Source organism: Brachyhypopomus gauderio, unplaced genomic scaffold (assembly GCF_052324685.1).
Source record: "Brachyhypopomus gauderio isolate BG-103 unplaced genomic scaffold, BGAUD_0.2 sc112, whole genome shotgun sequence".
Taxonomy (NCBI): domain Eukaryota; kingdom Metazoa; phylum Chordata; class Actinopteri; order Gymnotiformes; family Hypopomidae; genus Brachyhypopomus; species Brachyhypopomus gauderio.
In genome coordinates this window covers 94,426-111,613 of record NW_027506933.1, presented here as the reverse complement: position 1 = coordinate 111,613, position 17,188 = coordinate 94,426, and the positions used below count along the sequence as shown (strand labels likewise).

Genomic DNA, 17,188 nt, shown 5'->3' with positions numbered 1-17,188 from the left:
GTGTGCAGTGGCGTGTGCAATGGCGTGAGCAGTGACGTGAGCCAGTGATGTGACCAGTGGCAGTGGAGTGTGCAGTGGCGTGTGCAGTGACGTGAGCAGTGGCATGTGCAGTGGCGTGAGCAGTGGCGTGTGCAGTGGCGTGAGCCAGTGACGTGAGCAGTGGCAGGTGCAGTGGCGTGAGCAGTGACGTGAGCCAGTGACGTGAGCAGTGGCAGTGGCGTGTGCAGTGGTGTGAGCAGTGACGTGAGCCAGTGGCGTGTGCAGTGGCGTGAGCAGTGACGTGTGCAGTGGCGTGAGCAGTGACGTGAGCCAGTGACGTGAGCAGTGGCAGTGGCGTGTGCAGTGGCGTGAGCAGTGACGTGAGCCAGTGACGTGAGCAGTGGCAGTGGCGTGTGCAGTGGCGTGAGCAGTGACGTGAGCCAGTGGCGTGTGCAGTGGCGTGAGCAGTGACGTGTGCAGTGGTGTGAGCAGTGGCGTGAGCAGTGCTCAGGGCTCAGGATCCTGCAGGCATGCACTCCCTCGCGGGACTGCGAGTGGGGGCGGTGGAGCGGGTGGTGTAGCCTGGGATGGATGGCGAATTCCGCTCCTCGCATGAATATTTCATGAGCAACCTGTCTCCCCGCCGCCAACCTCCTTTTAAAGCTCACTTTGAGGTCCTGCTTCTTGGCCCGTCTGTAGCTGTTCGCTCGCAAAAAAACCCCAAAAAACACCAACAATCACCTGTGGCAGCAGCTTAGAGGAACAGACCCCCGTTAGCACGGCCTCCTCTGTCCTGCACTCTGCTCATCTTCTTTCTTTTCTGCCTTTTTCCCAGCGTTGAAATGTTGAAATGAAGCAAGTTTTTTAGTCATTTTTCCCTGTTAACTGATCACACACAGAGAGCAAGAAAGCGAGACAAGGCTTTGGGAAGCGGCCCAAAAAGCAATAAAGATCAAGAATGGAAATGCGCATGTGGGTATACTCACAGCTACACAGACTTGTTTAGTGGGCTATAAGCTCATCCTGTAAACACTAGAAACATGGCCAGAGATGGAAAATATACAGTTCTCCTGACAAACCTTGGAGAAGAAGAAGCGGCCATTTTATGTGGAGAAAGTGCAGCAGTTCTGGTGTAGTGGGAGAAGAGGGCTCCACGTCTCTGAGGGGAACCTGGTGTTGTTTTGGTTGTGAAACTGTTTGAACAGCCAGTGACCGACGGGCCAATCACACGCTGAGAGCCACTGAGCATCTGCCGGGAGATTTGCATATTAATTGACCCATATTAACTCCCCCTTTTTAAAAAAGGGGGGAAAAACACTCGTCTAACTCATCTGCCACCCCGAGTCCGTTTCTGGGCTCTGCTCACCTGATATGTTCCAGATATACTGAAACAAAATGGGACAGGAGGTGATTTTAGCAGGCGGTGGAATTCATGAAGCTTCCTCTCAAGTGTTTGTTCTGTCAGCCAGTTTGCTGTTTGTGTTATTTTTCCTCTCCGAGACGAGCTGAGTGACAGGAAGACACGATTTCTTTATCTTCCTCACACACTGTTTGCTTGACTTTTTCCTGCTTTTCCTGGTCCTCGGGGTAGGCTAGCAAGCCATTGTGTGTCTCTCCCTAGCATTTGGAAAGCACACACACACACACACACACACACACACACACACACACACACACACACACACACACACACACACACACTCACACGTATACGCACACAAGGCTAGTGGAGGCCCAGAACAGTTGTCGAGAGGGAGAGGGGGTAACATGTGCATGTGGTGGGCACAGATGGTGGGTCTGTGAACGGGCGGGGGGGGGAAAGGTGGGCCGTCTGGCGGCATGAGTGAACCTAGGAGCCCCCCCTCACCCCCCCTCACCCCCCCCCTCCCCTGTCTGTCTCTTTCCTCCCTTTTCTTCTCCAGCCTGTTGCATGGGGGTCCTACTGTAGACAAATGGGAGTTTAATTCAATTAGGAGCAGAGGCTACTGTTGCCTTCGCACGGCAGGGACGGAGGAGTGTGTAGCCTATGCACCGCCTGTACACACACACACACACACACACACACACACACACACACACACATGTGAGCAAATACACAAGTGTGCACCCACACATGCACATACACACACACACACACACACACAAACACACAAACAAACTTGTGAGCACATGCACACACATGCACACACACACACACAAACACACACACACACACACAAACACACACACACACACACACACACACACACACACACACACACAAACACACAGGTTCCAATTACTCCCTTATAGATTGATATTGCATATCGCCATGCTGTGCTTTATCACTGGCCACGCACACACACACACACACACACACACACACACACACACACACACACACACACACACACACACACACACACACTCCCTCTGTCTCTGGCCAGGTTGGCCATAATGGTTCACGCATAGCTGAGTTTGCACTGAAGATGGCAGGCAGCACAAAGGCCCCCCCTCTTCCACCCCAGGCACCGTGCGTCCCCACTTTGACCACTGACCTCTCTCTGGCAGCCTGGCCTTAAAACCACCCCACCCCCCAACACACACACACACACACACACACACACACACACACACACCACTAGTCCTCCCAACCACAGGCAGACATCAACAGATCTCTCACTCACCCTGTTTCCACAGTTCCAGCCAGACATATTGGCCTCAGTGAATCCACACGGTGTTTGAGTCACTCAAGGGCAGCGTCGGAAACACCACTGCATCTTGCTTCCTGCTCTTTATTATTCTTCATATCACACTGACTAACCCAGCTACTTACAACTCTGAAACATCAGCAAATAAAACTCATTGTTGTCAGTTTCAACAAGTGGAGTTCCACCATGACTCCACCAAACTGTGTGTGTCAGAAGGACCAGGCCAGTCGGGCGCCTGCGGTCGCCTTGTAGGTGCGCTGCCTCACCTGGGCTGCCGTGAACCGTGTGACATCAACCTGCTGCCTCCCTGTGCACCAGACTGAGCTGATTTAAGTGGCTGATTCAAGCTGTAGCCTGCAGGCTGCGACCTCCTTTCATACACCACTGTCTCACCTAGTCAGCTCCCTCCTCCCCCCTCCTTTCTCTCTCTCGCTCAGGTGATGCACAGGAGAGAGAGAGGGAGGGAGGGAGGGAGGGAGAGAGAGAGGGCTGGTTATTTTCTGCCAGCTCCCGTGAGCTGATTTCACTGCCGTGGCGGACACAGAGAGGGCGAGACGCACCTGGTGCAGACCTGCCTCCTCTCTTTGATATGGAGAAACGGTTGGTGTGTGCCCGGAACATGGAGACCGGCTCGCACGGACGACAAGAAAGAGAGGGATGGAGGTACTGGGGAGGTGTGGAACGGGCGGCGAGGCGGTGGCTCAACGACCAACAGTTCCTCCGATCCGTGTGAATTTGGGGACGGTGTACCTGGTCCCAGGTACAGGTCAGCTGTTCGTGCGTGTGTGCGGGATGGAGCTACGCTAACAGACGACGGAGCCACCGCAGGTGTGTGTGTGTGTGTGTGTGTGCACGTCTTCTGCTGTTTCGCCGACGCTCAGGGAATATGGGCACTGCAGAAGAGCTGAGTGGATACAACGATAGGTAGCACACACACACACACACACACACACACACACACACACACACACACACACACACACACACACACACACACACAACCTGTCCATGCAGGCAAACAGCTCTGAAGGACGGCGTGAGCACGTTCACCTCAAGGTTGTGGAGTGTGTGAACATTGCCTGATAAGTGGAGGCCATTTGGAAGAGGGGTTGACTTCATAGACCCTTAACACTGGAAAGAGACAAGGTATTTGGTTTAGATATATCTGAAGTATTTGGAGCTCATTTGTGAAATGTGGCGTGAACCTTCACTGGTGTAATATTCAGTGGCGGGTAGCTGGTCTTGAATCGCCTTTGTATTTGAGTATTTTCTTTGCTTTGGCTTCTTAATGATTGAACATTTGAGAAGGGTGAGGTCTGCTCCGTGTTCTCAGAGGACGGATAGGATAATGATAGGTGGGGTTGCTCAGAGAATACAACGCGGCACACAGAGAGGGGGAGAGAGAGAGAGAGAGAGAGAGAGAGAGAGAGAGAGAGAGAGAGAGAGAGAGAGAGAGAGAGAGAGAGAGAGAATGAGAGAATGAGGTGGCCTCTTTGTCTCTGGGGTGAATACAATGGGCTGTTCACTGCAGACATTACAAGGCAGGACAGCTGGCAGAATAGCAGTATGGAACGGTGGCCAATAAGATCACTAAAGGGGCGGGTCCACCCAAGGTGGGTGCATCTGATTGGCAAGTCTAAATCACTGATTCATATTGGAAGACAGAGAAAAAAAACTGTTGTAAGCTACTAGGTCTTTGCTCCACATTCTTTATCTCGAGCTGTTTTTTAAATAACTTCTTCATTACAATGTGCTGCTGACGAAACACTCACACACTCACTCACAAAAGCTCATATTCCTGTCTCATCTGCTACACCGACAGACCCATTTGACCTCAGAGCTAAACAGTGTGATGGATTGCTTTTGTGTAGGGAAGTGTGGGGAGTGCTGTTTTTTCTGTGTCTTGCACACACTTGCAGCCTCACACACACACACACACACACACACACACACACACACACACACACACACACACACACACACACACACACACACTGATACACTCACACACTCAGCTAGCCAAGTATCTGTTTGACATGAGTCAAAACATTTCTCTTCCCGTACTTTTCCTCCGAGCCACTCATCAGACCTAAACATTGTCCTGCTTCTATTTGTGCCACGGGAGAGTCAGTCAGTATAATCATGAGGAAATGAGAGCATTGAAGCCACAGAGACTCCCTCTAATGCTAAAAGAGATAGCGGCTCCTTAGCAGCCGTGTACTCAAGCACGCTGGCTATGTAATTTGGAATGCACCATCTCTGTAACTAGCTCATATCTTTGCCTGAGGAACGAAGACGGTAAAATAAGAGGTAGATGGCTGTGTTTAGCATTTTGTGTGGGCATGTGTCATGAATCCTCTTAAAGTCAAAGAGCTCAGCGGTTGCCTGTTATTAATATTCAACTCCGTGACCTCGGGATTCATTCTCTCGCTCCCCTTCACAACCCTCCCCCACTTTTGCTTTTCTCTTGGAAGAACTCCCACAGGTCAGCTTCAGGCGCCCAGCACTCACAGCGCCGAGGTTTCTCCTCTACAGCTCTGGCCTGTGTTTAATGTCGTACCTGAGTGAAGGGGCTTTTTGGAGAAGTGGGTGAAGTTATTACTGGCTTGGACATGAGAGACGGAGAGAAAGAGCGAGAGAGAGTGAGAGAGAGAGCGAGAGAGAGAGAGAGAGAGAGAGAGAGAGAGAATGAGAGAAAGAAAACAAGAGACAGAGCAATATAAAGTTGCAATATGTCCAAGGTATATCCAGACCACACAAAGAGATTCTTATGTCTTGCTTTCCACCACTCCCTTAATGTCTTTCTCTCTCTCTCTTTCTCTCCTTCTCGCTTTCATTTTAGAACGGAGAGGGGTGGGGGCGTCTTAACCCCCCACCCTCCCAAAGTTGCCCCTAAATAATCCCACCGGTCACACCTCTTAGTAAGAAATCTTTTTGTCCCACACCCCCTCGCCCCCACGCCCCCTCCCACGTCCCCCTCCGCCCTGCTACCTCTCCCCTCTCTTTGTGGTATTCAGGCGGGGGCCGGGCCATTTGCGACCATCCCTCGGACCACGGGACGGTTCCCCCTTTTAATCTGCACCTGTTACACAGTTGTCCCGTCCCTCGGCAAATGCAGCCCGCGCCGATCGGACAAAGATCATATTATGATCAGCTACGTGCCGGCTAATCTCCTCCTTCCCTGGCGGGTCCTCAGCGAGGGGGGGGGGGGTTGGAGGTTAGGGGGAGGGGAGATGGCGGCAGAGTTGAGTCTTTTTTGTTTTTTTGCCTGGGAACTCAAGAGGAAAAAACAGCAAAATAAATAAATAACCCGGTGTGGGTATTTAGTTAAATGAATGGGGCCCTGGGAAGGGATTAGGGAGGGGTTAAGGTAGAGGGGAAAGAGATCTTCCACAGCCTGCTCTTTCCCCTTCGTCCGAAGCCAACGAGCTGGGAACAGGAGCAGAGGTCGGGAGGCAGAGCAGTCGGCGTGGGGGCGCAGACAGCCGAGGGGGAGAACCAGAGAACCACCTCCACATCAGCAATTAGATCTCAGATGTGGCCAGCAGACGCTCGGCCCCTCGCCCTCGCCGGCCTGGCACCGCGCCTGACAGATAAGGTAGCAGGCGAGGTCCAGCGAGAGGGCGCTCGGTTACCCACGCGGGGGAACTTCAACTGAACCTAAGCACCGTCCCGTGGTTCCCATGACGTCAGGGTCCTTTTCTGCCGCGACTGCCCCCTCGCCCGTTCCATTTCCTCCGCGTTTTATTTCTTCTTTCTGGCTCCCCCTAAACGAAACGCTTCAGATGTCGCATATCAAATGTTGTTACAGACACTTACTTGCTTAATTGTCTAAGTCCATTAAGAATAAAGAGTTTTCCGGACTACCTAGAGTTTTGAAGATCGGAGGTGGGGGAGAGAAGGGGGGGGGGGTATTTTATTTTAAAGGAGAACATGAGAGGAGAGCGATATCCTATTCTCCCACGCTGTGTCCGACTCCCAAAACAGTCACGTTGTTTTGTGCATCGGGTCGGGCAGTGATCTGACCCCGACTATGTGGGTGCTAGACCTGAATCTGCCCGCTCGTCCTGCCCAATGTCATGGTGGCCAGGTTCCGTGGGTCGACTGGACTCCGCCCCAAAACCCAGGAGGTCGCCGCCATTGGTGGAGACGCTAACCCCGCCTCTCCCTCCCTCTGTCTCCGCAGTGCTGAGCTATGAGAGCGTGCTGGAGGTCGGCTCTGGCTCCGATGAAGAAGACAGGCTCCCCGGGTCGGAGGGCGAGGGCAGCCCGGTGGGCGTGCCCAGCCGCGAGGCCTCGCCCCGCGTGGCCCATGCCCTGCTCTCCTGCAGGGGGGGCGAGGAAGGCGAGAACCATGACGCAGCCGGTCTCCACATCTGGCACCACGCTGATCTTAACGGCGCAGGTGAGACACTCGCCCTCCCACGTCTGCATTTCAGAGGGATTTACTGGCAATTCTGTTTTTCTAGAATTAAAATTTCTACATGAGATAAGTATCTAAACTCTCAGCTTACTCGTTATCAGTAACATCAGCCCACGTCGCGTACACCTGACTGCACCATCTTCCTCCCCCACTCTAAGTTTCAGAAGCCATCAGTGTAAATGACGAGACCACAGTTAGCAAAGCTGAGAAGACAAATTCTTTTAATTAGGATCCGAGCGACATTATTTAATATGAGCCGACCGTGCCAAGCACTCATTAGGACGTTAAATGAAATTTTTAGCATCGTGATAGCCATTTATATGCGTAATGGCTCCTCACGACCACGGGCCTCGCTGACAGTTACGGATTGGAGCGACAGCTCAAGTGAGCCGCACAAATTTTTCCTTAAAATGACCGACCCCCGGCGATCAGTCTCAGATAATCATTTAGCCGTATGCGCTACGTAGCTACGTAACACTTAATAAGGGTCACGTGAGTCATGGCTTTGGGTTGGGGGCCTGGTTTGTGTAACTTACTTTCATACAAATATATGCTGAATAACGAACGTCATCTAAGCTCTCTGTTATATCCCAATTAACAGCTTCATATAGAAGCTACTGCTACGAAAATACAACAATGACAGCTTATTAGTTTAGGCTCTGAAACGCAGCCAAGATTAATATGTTTGAAGTTAAATTTCCCGAAGTTAAACATCAGTGACTTAGGCCTTAAAGAATGCCAAGCAGCCGGCTGGGTATGCTGGCAATGTTACACCACTGGGTGCTGTGTGAATCAACATATACAGCTATAGGCAATCAAAAACTTCCTCGTTTTAAGAGGTATGCATTGCAAGTGGTAACAGATGCAAAATTGGCATATGTCTTCTTATACCTTCCTGTAAATGTAGATTAGATTTCTTATTAGTCAACTGCAGAGGAGTTGTGACTGTCAGTAAAGTTGTTATGTCGGTATACTACTGGTGTTTAGCCATAGCACTTCACAAACTGACCCATGCACCAAGATTAGCGGAACCACGTAAAGATACATATCACTTCCGTCTGTACCACAAGAGAGAAGAGACTTAAACTGTGGTGCTTGAAAATCACACTGAAAACGAACTGCAGCTACCATAAGCAGAACTGAGCTACGGATATTGTGGCCATTTTGTCTCTCGAGGAAAAGGCTTAATGGTTCTCATAGTTTGTGCAATATCTTTCAAATAAGGATTGATGGTAACTCCCGCCATTTTACCTCAGAGAAAAACTCCCACGATGCTCGGGTCTTCACACGACCCTAAGATATCCTCATGCTAGCTAATGCTAGTATGTACTAAGGAAGCAGTTTAGCTTGTGTACGTCATAGGAGAGCACGATGCTTCTAATTCAAGTTTGCTCAGGGGAATACTCCGAAAGGCTTGAGGCCTTTAACGTTTATCTGTATAATGCAGAAGGAAAACGTTTCACTACCAGTAGTTTTGCTAAGGCAAGATCCCAATTAGCAAATGACTTGTCTGTTGCAAACTTAAAAAAATTGAAATGATTCAAAACTGACTGAAGCTTTTGTTCTTTTTGAAATACAATGTATGCCTTTAAGAGGCATTCTTTTTTAAATAGCTGCTCTTAAAGTCTGAAAAGACATCTTTTAAATAGGAAAGAGTAGTGAGAAAATTAAAATGAAGAGAGAGAGAGAGAGAGAGAGAGAGAGAGAGAGAGAGAGAGAGAGAGAGAGAGAGAGAGAGAGAGAGAGAGAGAGAGAGAGGAGAGACTTTCAAAAAGCTCTCAGTTGTCATGCTCAGATAATGAGGAAGGAAACCATGAGCAGTTCAGAAATTAAACAGCACTAATGCTTGGGTGGTGTGTGTGTGTGTGTGTGTGTGTGTGTGTGTTTGTGTGTGTGTGTGTGTGTGTGTGTGTGTGTGTGTGTGTGTGTGTGTGTGTGTGTGTGTGTGTGTTTGGAATATGGAGTCCTCTTGTTTTCCTGTCTGGTTGTGGCAGACCTGCTGTAGATTTTGAGGGGGAAGCTTGTGAGACTAGTGTCTGCCAGTAAGAGGTCGCACCAGTCAGAAGAACCAGCATAATGGCCGCAGTGTCTGCGTATCTTCCCTAGAGACACTGCACCCCTCCTCACTTTAATACCTTGATCTGATTTTCGGCGCCGTGATCACAGAGAAAGACATCTCCATTACTGTGTTCTTCACTCATGATCTTTAGACCCAAAACATTAAGTCAGCGATTATTTCCCCAGTGGAAATTTCATTACATCTAAAGGTGTTCTTCTTTCCTGGTTGATGTAGGCTTTGTGGTCCTTGATTATGTTGATTGACATCACAGTGAGAGTAAAAATGATTTTTATTATGTTTGATGATGTCTTCATTTGGTTGTTTCACTCCACCTCTCACTCCCTCTCTCTCTCTCTCTCTCTCCAGAGGAGAGGAAGGATGAATACAATCCTTTGAGCCCTGATGTCTCTCTACATGGAGTTGAAAATGGAACAGGTGTGTCCATGTTGAGCTGTTTATTGCTTTTGTGTGTTTAATACAGAGGACCAAAACATGTTCTTTGCTTTTTATTACATTTTTATGTCATGGAGTTGAAAAATATAAAAATAATGAACCACTTTGGCAAATAAGAGCTCAAGCTTTCAGAATTATCCAAAGATCCATTTATTGATTATGGATTAATTTGCTGGTTTACCAGGTTATATTGTGACATTTATCCATGTGTGCTGAAGGCTGCAAGCATACACACACACACACACACACACACACACACACACACACACACAGGCATGCAACATAATGCTGCCACATGCGTATCAGGAAGAGATGGAAAGTAAACATTTGTAAGGTGAGCGGGAGTTGCACAGCAAATCACATTTTGCCACCAAATTAAGTTTGGGGCCAAATCGAATTTGTTCTGTCCATGTTCTTTCCTATTGGTTTTTCAATGACACAATAAAATTTTCATTTGCTTATTGGAAGGTCCCACTGCTGCTGTTGGTCACTGTTACAACAAACCTGTCAAAGAAAAACAGATCCAGGACATTCTCCTATAATTTTATTGCAGATTACATTTTCCTGCAAATTCTTTATATGTAATCCTGAATCATTATACAATCTTTATATGCTCAAATATCTAAAAGGTTGTGTTCTACCCTTCTTGTCTTTTGAATGCAGTGATATCTTTCAACTATAATTAGTACTACATCTTATTGTTTATCGGAAAACCCTGTTTTGTGTGATTGTACATAACGCATGGCTCAATATTAGATTTGGGTCTGATTTTAAGTATATGATGGGTCATGCAGAGTGAGATCAGTTACCCAAGCAGGCCTAATTGCCAGATAAACCAATTACCCACAATGCTGCAAATGTTTAAAGCCTTTTCCAACATTCAAGAGGACGTTTGAAGAGTGCTCAATGATCACACTGCCTGCTATTTGTCTTTAAAGTGGCCATTACATTGTAACTTAAATAAATACTTCCGCCTTTAAAGGTTTCCTAATGGTTTCTTCTCCACTACATCACATTTAGAGCAGGCAGCTTCCTAATGTCCAGCTGGGATTTTTCCACTGACAAGTAAAGAGAACCAGGGGCTTAATTTATTTCTTCCTCACTCTTCTGCGCACAGTCAAGGGTGTGGATGCCACTTCTGAGTTGGAGAGTTATTTTGCCAAGAGGAAGCTGGAGGGAAGCGAAAGCAACGAGGCCAGCATTGCTGAATACCTGCAACGTGGAGACACAGCCATAATTTACCCAGAAGACCCGGAGGAAGGTACCAGACTGGGAACTCCAGAGGCCAATGGACAGGATGACAATGATAATGGTGAGTAGTTGTCAAGGAATGCACAGAGACCTTTTCAGGCTAAATAGAATCATCTGTTGAATACGTTGCCATTGTGTGTCACCGGGAAGGTCTCGCTTACGAGCCCTTATGGAAATGTAGAAAACGAAAAACGTTCCCGTGGGCACCATCATTTCGCCAAGCATCGCTTCCGAGGTCTTTTATTTGATTTCACCAGAGACCTCCATTTACACAATCAATAGCTCCAGGTCCCCGTTCTAAATCGTGCCCTGTAACTAAACATGGTGCCCATTTGTATAACATGTGCTGATGGTTTAAACTTCTCCCCTCCCCTACCCCTCCTCCTCCCCCGCCTAGATCTGGCTTTGAGGACACCAGATGACTTTGCCCAACTATTGACCTGCCCCTACTGCGACCGGGGCTACAAGAGGCTCACCTCCCTCAAGGAGCACATCAAGTATCGGCATGAGAAGAACGAGGAGAGCTTCCCATGTCCCCTCTGTGGTGACGCCTTCGCTTATCGCACTCAGCTGGAACGCCACATGGCCACCCACAAACCACCAAGAGACCAGGTGAGCCCAGGTGACCGGGTGAACCCAGGCTCCTGCTTCACCCACTTCCCCGTCCTCACTCCCTATATCATCCAATCAATGGCTTTCAGTCGGCAGGTAGCCTTCTAATTGGGTAGGTAGGTGTTCGAATGGACAGATCTTCCAGGACATTATATACCCTGAAAGTTCGATATATGGAGCCACAGAAATCTCTAGATGTGAACAAACAAAAATGATAATGTGAGGGTAAAAAAAAAACAGTAAAACATGTAATCCTGTTTGTTTAAAGTTAGTTTGTTTATTTAAACAGAGTGATTTCACTGAAACATGAAAGCACAGAAGGTCGCCGTTGCGTCTTGACAGTGTCGGGAACAATTGAGCTCATCCAAAGAGCAAGCAGCTGTTGACCTCACCGCAGACAAAACTTGCCAAACAAAAGACAGTTGATTTCACTGCGTAGCTTCACTCTATACGGTTGCCCTTTGCATTAATTAATGAGGGACTGCGCTTTTTTAAGCTCGTTTCTGGCTCCGCTGGTTTCGCGTACAGAGCGTGTGCGGTCCCAGGAGTCTCCTTAAAACGCGTCTCTCTCGCACCCCTTGCCGCAGCTGTGCACGGTCGTCCTCCCCGGTGTGTCCGCCCACACTCAGGCATGTGTGGGATGTTCTAGCACATTGAGTTCTATAGACGTTCTGCATCAGCTGCTGCTGGAGAGGACTCAGACTCCAAACATGCGCCCAGCGCTGACATTAGTTTCGGTCTTTCTCACTGCTCTCGGGGCAGCCAGAGACCCGTGTGACTAAAACAGCGGTTACATGGGCTGATTTAGAAAAAACAGAGCCTCCTTTGCAGCCCTTTTCTTTTAGGTGGAAGGTCTGTTTTTCATGTGGTAAATGAACTCCCACGCATTTAATTGGATTCTAACAGGATATCTTGCATTCAGGCTGTAAACTTTGAAGCTCTGAATGCAGTCACATTGCAAAAGAACTAAATGGACTACCCAACCTGCCCTCTTATCTGTCCTAATCTCCCCTTCACAAACACACACCTCTCCAGAGTGACTTAAACATGTCCAGATGGCTTTCAGCCTGGTGATCTACCATATCGTAATCCGCAAATGACTTTAAATGTTTGTTTATTTGCTTTCCAGAAATGTTTTCCTGCAAGGCTTTGGCTGCAATTGCCCAGGTTTCCCCCTGATAGTTTTACTCTGGGCTTTACAGTGGGTGTAGCATTTACATTTGTGTACACACTTTACAGTACACAATTCCCAGCAATACTTATGACTACCCTTATCAGATTATGCTCTCCCACTAGCAATGGTCTTTTGGAGGAGTGAGTTCTGTTCATCGATGTACGTTTTGGCCATCAAACATGGCCTCCTGGACTCCCACACGTTTTTCACAGACCTTTGTGCTCGCGAGTAGAGTGCATGAGTGAGTTCTGTTGTTTTCGTTGTGCATCTGTGGCTCACATTTGAATTTCATATGTAGGAACAGCACCTACGGTTTAATTCTGAGCGAGTGAATAGCAGGTCTGCCCACACTCCCCTCTTCAAATCAAGTTTGAGAATGATTGAGAAGTGCACTGCTTGTCTGGTCCCATGTTAAAGATGCAAAAGACCCCAATAATTGTCCACATGTAATCAATTAATTTCAGGATGATGGGCTACTCGCATTTGAATTGAAAGCGAGACATGTACTTTTATTGACACAGTTTAATGCAATTACATTAATCTCTAATGCTCCTTAGGTTTTGATCATCTATATTTAGCTTTTCTTTGAACTCCTAACTGCCGTGGGCATGTGCTGGAAAAACTCCACGGATGGCCTTACATGACGATTTGTCTCAATGCTTCTGCTCCTTACAGCCACAGATGCTGAATGAAGGAGCTGGCAACCGCAAGTTCAAATGCACAGAGTGTGGCAAGGCCTTCAAATACAAGCACCACCTGAAGGAGCACCTCCGCATCCACAGCGGTACGTAGCCAAATGTGTCAGCGGGCGCCATTTTGTGAGGTGTTGAGATAAGTGCTTGACGGCTGATGATTTCAATCACCAAAACAGACGACCTTGTCTGGTGATTTTCATTCTGAAACGTATGTCACAAGGACCATTGCCTAACTTTCATACTAGTTATGCAGCAATGTGATTAGGCTGGTCGGAGTAATTAATGAATATTTAAAAGGCTAATAGGATTATTATGCTGGAATTATGTACTCATTATAAGCTTGGCTCATATGTCATGCCTAAGTGTGAAGAATCGTTTGCTTTCTAAATGAATATAATGTAAATATGAAACAGACATTTTGTATTTGTGATTAATTGCATTAATTGTGTCTTTACTTTTCAGGTGAGAAACCCTATGAATGCTCCAACTGTAAGAAGCGCTTCTCCCATTCTGGGTCCTACAGCTCACACATTAGTAGCAAAAAGTGCATCGGCCTCATCGCCATGAATGGACGGGTACGCCACGGTGTCAGCAGCAAGGCGGGCTCCTCCCCGAACTCTGCCGCATCGTCCCCAGGCAGCCCTGCCCTGACTCAGCTCCGCAACAAACTGGAGAATGGTAGGACCCTCCAGGACCCTGCAACCCACCCAGACATCAAGGCTGAGCCCCTGGAGTTCAACGAATACCGTCTCCTAATGCCATCGCAGCAAGATTTCGGTGGATCCGGAGTTTTTCTGAATGGTTCTGGTCATGGAGGACTGCACAGCTCATCTCAGAACCTCCTGCAACATCACCTGGGTATAGGACTGGACTCTGGGCTTGGCTACCCGGGCTTGCGCAATAACCTGAGTGAGGTTCACCGGGTTCTGCAGATTGTGGACAACACCGTGTGCCGACAGAAGTTGGATGGAAAACCTGAGGAAATCTCCAAGTTGAGGAACTACATGAAGGAGCTAGGCTCCCAGATGGAGGAGCAGAAGATGGCCCTGGCCTCCCAGCCAGGCTTCCCTGGGGTTGGACACAACAGCCCCACCAAGAGTATCATCGACTACACGCTGGAGAAGGTCAACGAGGCAAAAGCCTGTCTGCAGAGCCTAACTGAAGATTCAAAGAGGCGGGCTGTTGAAGTTAGGAAGGAGAAGTCAAGTCATCTTCTGGATCCTAGATCTGAAGAGAAGACCCAGGACAGAGATGCCCCGTTCACATGCCAGTACTGCAAGGAAACCTTCCCTGGCCCTATTCCCTTGCACCAGCATGAGCGCTACCTTTGCAAGATGAATGAAGAGATCAAGGCGGTCCTGAAACCCAACGAAACCGTACCAACCAGTCGCAGGGGAATGTTTGGCACTGAACATCAGGCTGTTATGGTTTCCTCTTCTCTTCCAGAGAGGAATGCAACTAGCCCAGTGAATCCCTTTAAAGATCACATGTCGGTACTGAAAGCATACTTTGCCATGAATACTGAGCCCAGCCCAGAGGAACTGAGGAAGATTTCCATTGCGGTTGGGCTCCCTCAAGAGATTGTGAAGGAGTGGTTTGCACAGTGGAAAGTGCAGTCTGTCCATGGCATGTCCAGGAAAAGATCTCCACCCCTTGATCGGAGCAGCAGGGAAAGCAACCACGGCTTGGTGAGGGAATCGGCTCACGCCAGATCGCCTGCGTCCTTTGGCCAGTACGGTGACTCCACGTCAGAGCTTCAGGGCGCCACCAGTGGTGATGCTGGGCACCGCCACTCCAAACACCACCAGTTTACAAGCATCAGACCGACCAATGAAAAGGCGCTTGACTCAGTGGACCATTTGAGAGGCGAGACCCCCTCGCCTTTGAATCTCTCCAGCATGTCGTCGAAAAACTCTCACAGTAGCTCCTACACGCCCAACAGCCTTGCTTCTGAGGACGCCCACGGAGAGCCTCTGGACTTGTCCTTGCCAAAACACCTCTCGAAGACAGACAGGAAGCCCAAGCCGAACGGCCTCAACGTAGATCGGCACGGCGAGCCCACTACACGGGAACATGGAACGGAGCCTCTGGACTTAGCCCACATCAAGAAGGAGTTCAATGGTTCCAACAGCATGGGCAACGAAAGTCAACTGGACAAGAGCTCCAGCCCCATCTTTGGTATCAACCCTTTCACCGCGGGTCCCATGTATACTTCACTACCACCACACGGGGCTTTCCCCCCACCCACATTCATGTCCCCAGCACAGGCCAGCATCCCCGGACTGAGGCCCTACCCAGGCCTTGACCCCATGGGCTTCCTTCCACACATGGCTTACACATACGCGGCCGGAGCCGCAACCTTTGCTGAGATGCAGCAACGGCGAAAGTACCAGCGGAAGGCAGGCTTCCAGGTAAAACACACCTCCTCTTCCTCCTCCTCCTCCTCTTCCTCGTGTAAGTTATATCTGCATATCTTGCACCATTTTGAATGAAGATCGTGCTGCAAAATCGCCATGAATACAGTTTTATTTTTGATCGTTTATTCAGGATGCCAAAATGTGCCTGTCCAAATGTGCCAAGTGTATTGTATAATAGATTCGTCTTTTCTTCGTCGCCTGTTTTCTAATGCTAATCTGTTAACGATAACTGGCAAAAGTGTTAACAGGAAGGAGTTAACCTTCTTACACAGGTTGTAGAGATAAGCTCTGTCCTGACTTTGGATCAAACATACGACAAGCCACCCCTTACCCCTCCTGCGTCCGCTGGTAGAGGGTGAATGTTCTCATTGTGTTGGATCTAATATCTGTCCTTATTTCAGGGGGAACTGCTGGACAGCACAGGGGAATATCTGTCAGGGCTGGAGGACCTGACTGACAGTGAGTCGCTGCTCGCCCGGAAGAAGATTAAGAAGACTGAAAGTGGTATGTACGCGTGTGACTTGTGCGACAAAACATTCCAGAAGACCAGTTCCCTCCTAAGACACAAATATGAACACACAGGTATATCACATTTAGACAATTCTTTTTTTACCTTCATCCCCAAGTTATCCCTCTTTTACTAGGTTGTGTTTCTCTTCTTTCTTTCATTCTTTCCTTTCTTCTTTTTTTTAACCCCACCTTTCCCCCCCCCCCCCCCCCCCCCCTTATTTTCCATTGATTCATTTGTCCATTGAAAACCCTTGACCACTGCTAAAATGTTTCCTTCCTTTCGACAGGCTTAAGGAGACATACATGTTCCAGTGCCTCTTTCGTAATCCTTTTAAAATACTGAATGTTCTGTGTTAAGCAGCGGACATTCATGGACATTCATGGGAACTCATTTTAGTCTCTGGTGTATTTATGCACCAAGGTACAGTTAATTGTAGCATATGCTAGCTCTTTAAAAATAAATAAATAAACAAACAAATATTTAATAGATAGATAGATAGATAGATAGATAGATAGATGAATGCAGAACATTAATCGATGATAGAAATGTAATCCTGTGATTAGTGTATCAGAGTGCTAGCATGCCAACGTAAGCTAGGTGCTTGTGAGCCTAATGCATGTGTAGCATGTTGATGCGTCCCTGTGACCTCCCCTCCTCCGGGACTCCTCTCTTTCACGGGCTTGCATCATACCTCATTCGCATTCCTCCTCAGGAACGCAGGACAAGGAATCTGCTGTCTCGTTTATTTTTGAACTTGATGAGAGAAGGTGGGGTATCGGGGGGGGGGGGGGGGGGGGGGGCTAGGGGGTGGGGGAGGGGGTGATATGGCAGGTCATCTCATGTATGGCAGCTATGGAAGGTGTCACAGGCATTCCAGTGCTACCCTTGGCCAAGAATACCCTTCTACCGTTCACACGTTCAAAG

General features: G+C 48.5%; 1 protein-coding gene across 4 annotated transcripts in view; it reads left to right on the top strand.

Annotated features, from left to right (window-relative positions):
* zeb2a (zinc finger E-box binding homeobox 2a) overlaps positions 1 to 17,188 on the top strand; it is a 49,491-nt gene that overhangs the window by 29,357 nt on the left and 2,946 nt on the right. For 3 of the 4 annotated variants that reach the window (XM_076993405.1, XM_076993404.1, XM_076993408.1), the window contains 7 exons: positions 6,856 to 7,074; positions 9,518 to 9,586; positions 10,722 to 10,916; positions 11,253 to 11,467; positions 13,317 to 13,425; positions 13,799 to 15,747; positions 16,155 to 16,335. In XM_076993405.1, coding sequence (XP_076849520.1) covers positions 6,856 to 7,074; positions 9,518 to 9,586; positions 10,722 to 10,916; positions 11,253 to 11,467; positions 13,317 to 13,425; positions 13,799 to 15,747; positions 16,155 to 16,335 — 2,937 coding nt within the window. The remainder of the gene's footprint in view (positions 1 to 6,855; positions 7,075 to 9,517; positions 9,587 to 10,721; positions 10,917 to 11,252; positions 11,468 to 13,316; positions 13,426 to 13,798; positions 15,748 to 16,154; positions 16,336 to 17,188) is intronic. The other variant, XM_076993407.1, reaches the window with a different exon arrangement.